The sequence below is a fragment of the Ictalurus punctatus genome, chromosome 1 (genome assembly GCF_001660625.3).
Source record: "Ictalurus punctatus breed USDA103 chromosome 1, Coco_2.0, whole genome shotgun sequence".
Lineage (NCBI taxonomy): Eukaryota > Metazoa > Chordata > Actinopteri > Siluriformes > Ictaluridae > Ictalurus > Ictalurus punctatus.
Genome location: NC_030416.2, coordinates 32,299,068 through 32,304,067, shown reverse-complemented (window position 1 = coordinate 32,304,067; position 5,000 = coordinate 32,299,068). Strand labels below are relative to the sequence as shown.

Below are 5,000 nucleotides of genomic sequence, written 5' to 3'. Positions count from 1 at the left end.
AATCCTGTACGGACCGCATACCTGTGACGAGCGTATTGTGACGTATCAGAATCTCGCTCCGTCCCAGTCCGAGCTGAAATAAACCATCGTAAAGTGAAAGTCCGTATTCATAGTGTTCACAGAGGAAACCCCACCTTCTCAGAGTTCCTGCGTGTCCTGAAACACCTCGTGGTTTACATCAGACGGCGACTGTGTACATTTAGGCTGATGGATGGAATCGCTAACGTTTCCGCTACATACACAAAGCATTCGAAGCGATGCTAGCAGTCATGACTTGTGACAGAGACGACCATCTGTTGTGTGTGTGTGTGTACGTCTTTGATATTTGATCATTTCCTGACAAATATCCTTGCTCTGATTCTGTCTCTTTGGTCATTTCAGAGATGTAGATGGACGAACGGTGTTGGACATATTTGATGAGAAGCTTCATCCGCTGTCGGTAAGTCTCTCGCCGACGTGACGTGCTATCGAGGAACCTCCGAGTCGTCGTCGTTGCCAGACGTTACATTCCATTCTTTTGTACAGAGCACTGTTAAAGCATCCTTTTTTTCACCTCGGAAATATAGCAAGACCGCGCCCTATGCTAAATTTCTCCCTAGCTGAAAAGCTGATAAACTCGTCCGTTGTCTCGCGGATAGATTACTCTAGCCGGAGTTTCTAAATCCACATTCGGTAAGCTCCAATATGAAAACTCTGCTGCCAGAATCCTGACTAGGACCATGTAATATGACATGCAGTCATATCGCTCGTCTTCTGGAGTCCTTGCACTGGCTCCCGGTCGAGATTAAAACGATGATGCTGTCATACAAAGCATTACATGGCTTGGCTCCTCATTATTTATCTGCTTTGTTAATCCCTTACACCCCAAATCGCAGACTGCGCTCCTCGGAGTCTAATTCGTTGTCCACAAACCCGCTTAAAACCTCTGAGTGACGGGGCTTTTTCTGTCTCTGCTCCTTCCCTTTGGAACGCTCTTCCTCGTGAACTTAGGGAAGCTCAGACCTGTGACATTTTTAAAGCTCAACTCAAGACACACTTTTTTTTTTTATACTAGCATCTGCTTGCTGATGTCTACTTTCATTATTATTATTATTATTATTATTATTATTATAGGTTTACTCATAACGAAGAAAAAAAACTAAACGACCCCAAACATGGAGTTTATAGAGATGCACGTCACCGCGCACTTCAGTGTTAACGATCGTGGGATTTGTCGTGTGTGTCTGCTGCAGAAGTCGGAGGTTCCAGCGGATTACGATAAACACGATCCGGAGCAGAAGCAGATCTACCGGTTCGTCCGGACGCTCTTCAGCGCCGCGCAGCTCATGGCCGAGTGCGCCATCGTCACGCTGGTGAGGCTCACGTCATCAGGGTGAAACAAGCAGGGCTTAGGGGTAAAGCGTAGCATGAACCGGAAAGACTTATCTCAGCACAAACTAAACCAGGTCTTTCAGACGTGAGGCTTAAATGGTCATTTATCATGATTATTTGGTTCCTGTATATAATCGCAGACTTTTTTTTAATATACAAAGCTTATGATATATGACTGGCATTTAGTCGTTTTAATTAATGGTTAGAGTGTGTGTTTTTTTTAAGACGGTAATAAACTTGAAAAATGAGCGTTTTAACATAAGAATAAAACATAAGAACCTAAACGCCATGATTTTATTTATTATTTAGTCAACGCTAGAAAATGAACAGGACCGTTTTCGAAACACGTGTAGAGTTGAATCCTTTCAACTGCGTGAGGTGCAGCGGTTTGTCTAATCGTGTCCGTTTATCACGTTCGACATCCGAGCTTTCAGGGAAATCACCGGGGGTTACACGTTTCCCGAAGACGTGAACGCTCATGAGCTAATTACACGGATTGTCACGTGACCTTTGGACTCACTACTCATCTTGTAAACAATAAATATAAATACAGCAACGAATGAATGAGCGAATAATGAAGAAAGACCCCTTCATATCCGTTCAGGTTTCTTTAACTAAGTTTAAGCGTTCAGCCGTACTCCAGACTTACGTATCTTCGCTTTGTATGAAAAAAAAAATCAGCTTTATTTTTGTAATAATAGGAAATGCTTTTTTTTTTTTTTTTTTTTAGATTTGTAATCTGTAAATGTTCTCCTGGGGCAAATAAAAGCCATGTATTTTAGCTAAAATTGATGAACTTGGGTTATTCCTAATGAGATTTTAGCTCCATGCAATGATGGGCAGATGATGCGTTTATTTCCGTTTCAGTCGTATTCTAATCAGCTGAACAAACGGGTGAGAAATTGTCTTTTAGTCCAGCACAAGCCCATAGAAACAGGGTTGATGAGTGATAGCACAGAGATCACATTGCAGTGAGGTATGATATGATGCAGCTGTCTGTGGGCTTTGTGGTCAGGAAAACTAGCTTATTTTAGCCTGTCGTCTGTTCTCACGCCTCAGAGACAGCGCGGATCCTAAATCAGGTTTGTGTCATATCTCGCACATGTACACAGAGATTACTGGCAAAGCCACACCTGTAGACGCCTGGAGTGTGTGTGTGTGTGTGTGTGTGTGTGTGTGTGTGTTAGTGTGTTATAGTTATGCTGTTCATCTCAAGAGAGTCTGGAGTTTTAAAAAAAAAAAAAGAAGAAAGAAACAGGTCTTTACAACTTACTAAATGTCATGGGGGCACTTTTCTAGAGCAACTGCGTAAATGTTAGTGTTTTTTTCACTCTATGTTGAGGATTTAAAGCCCCTTCCTGTTTCCACGCTCAACCTGTAGGAGACACTGTTAGTGTTCAGGTATAAAAAGGGTTATTTCATAGATACCAGACATGGGTCCAGACAGATAGATTGCTCCATATCCTCTAAGACGCAACGGGTGGAGAGTAAATGTGATACTTACTATTTATATATATATATATATATATATATATATATATATATATATATATATATATATATATATATATATATATAAAATGTGTGTCATTTGGTGTGGGAACAGAGATAGGATTGGTTATAATGAAATAAGGGGTGGAACATGGATTGGTTATTGTGGAATTAGGGGTGGTAAAAGAGATCGGATTAGTTGTAATTAAATTAGGGTGGGAACTGAGATCGGATTGGTTACAATGGAATTAGGGTTGGGAACTGAGATCGGATTGTTATAATGGAATTAGGGGTGGGAACTGAGATCGGATTGGTTATAATGGAATTAGGGTTGGGAACTGAGATCGGATTGGTTACAGTGGAATTAGGGTTGGGAACTGAGATCGGATTGGTTATAATGGAATAAGGGGTGGGAACTGAGATCGGATTGGTTATAATGGAAATAGGGTTGGGAACTGAGATCGGATTGTTTTTAATGGAATAAGGGGTGGGAACGACAGTAGGATTGGTTATAATGGAATAAGGGGTGGGAACGACAGTAGGATTGGTTATAATGGAATTAGGAGTGGGAACTGAGATCGGATTGGTTATAATGGAATAAGGGGTGGGAACGACAGTAGGATTGGTTATAATGGAATTAGGGTTGGGAACTGAGATTGGATTGTTATAATGGAATTAGGGGTGGGAACTGAGATCGGATTGGTTATAATGGAATTAGGGTTGGGAACTGAGATCGGATTGGTTACAGTGGAATTAGGGTTGGGAACTGAGATCGGATTGGTTATAATGGAATAAGGGGTGGGAACTGAGATCGGATTGTTTATAATGGAATAAGGGGTGGGAACGACAGTAGGATTGGTTATAATGGAATTAGGAGTGGGAACTGAGATCGGATTGGTTATAATGGAATAAGGGGTGGGAACGACAGTAGGATTGGTTATAATGGAATTAGGGTTGGGAACTGAGATCGGATTGTTATAATGGAATTAGGGGTGGGAACTGAGATCGGATTGGTTATAATGGAATTAGGGTTGGGAACTGAGATCGGATTGGTTACAGTGGAATTAGGGTTGGGAACTGAGATCGGATTGGTTATAATGGAATAAGGGGTGGGAACTGAGATCGGATTGTTTATAATGGAATAAGGGGTGGGAACGACAGTAGGATTGGTTATAATGGAATTAGGAGTGGGAACTGCGATCGGATTGGTTATAATGGAATTAGGGGTGGGAACTGAGATCGGATTGGTTATAATGGAATAAGGGGTGGGAACGACAGTAGGATTGGTTATAATGGAATTAGGAGTGGGAACTGAGATCGGATTGGTTATAATGGAATTAGGGGTGGGAACTGAGATCGGATTGGTTATAATGGAATAAGGGGTGGGAACGACAGTAGGATTGGAAACAGGGTAATCAGGAGGAGGAACGGTGGTCTGAACTGGTTACAGTGGAATGGCGGATGGTGGGATTGGTTACAGTGGCTTACACTGGCACCTTGGAGTTTGAACTGCGATCTGATTGGTTGCGCTGGTAGTCAGGGAGAAACCGTGCTCCGCTCTCTCCATGAAGTCCACGTTATTAAAGTTTATGACTTCTACCTGTTGTAAACTTGATAAGGGGATGCAACAAACCATTGCCTTTTCCTTGTTCTCACTATGTTGGTGCTTGAGCAGCTCTTATCCCGATAACAATTGCACTAAAAGCTGCAAAAAAAAATCTGTGAGCCGTGCTCTGAATCGACACGCCATGTGAAAGGGGCTGATTTGAGCCGCGGTGTTTATGGAAAATGGTCGAGAAGATTTCAGCATTGATTTGAGAAGCGGTCCGTTAGAGCCAGATTGCCGTTTTCATCCGCTGTGATAGAAATCAATACACACTTAGTGTGACTCAGTCAAGTGAGAAACGAGCGGAGCCATCATCAGGATTTAGGGTTTATATCCAATTTAGTTTGCTTTGGTTTGGGTTTGTAGACAAGTCTTCCATGTGGTTTATCACTCTTATGTTACAGAGGTTCAGTCTGTGTCGAAACCAGCGCCCCCTGTGGTTCATTTCCAGCAGTGCATGTGATTTAGATTTTAATATTTGAGTTAATTTCAATAGTAATGGTCAGATAATGTTATAGTGCCAAAGATGATG

General features: G+C 41.9%; 1 protein-coding gene across 2 annotated transcripts in view; it reads left to right on the top strand.

Moving 5' to 3' along the window:
- ccny (cyclin Y) overlaps positions 1–5,000 on the top strand; it is a 67,379-nt gene that overhangs the window by 50,697 nt on the left and 11,682 nt on the right. For both annotated transcript variants that reach the window (XM_053684000.1, XM_053684003.1), the window contains 2 exons: positions 382–439; positions 1,233–1,352. In XM_053684000.1, coding sequence (XP_053539975.1) covers positions 382–439; positions 1,233–1,352 — 178 coding nt within the window. The remainder of the gene's footprint in view (positions 1–381; positions 440–1,232; positions 1,353–5,000) is intronic.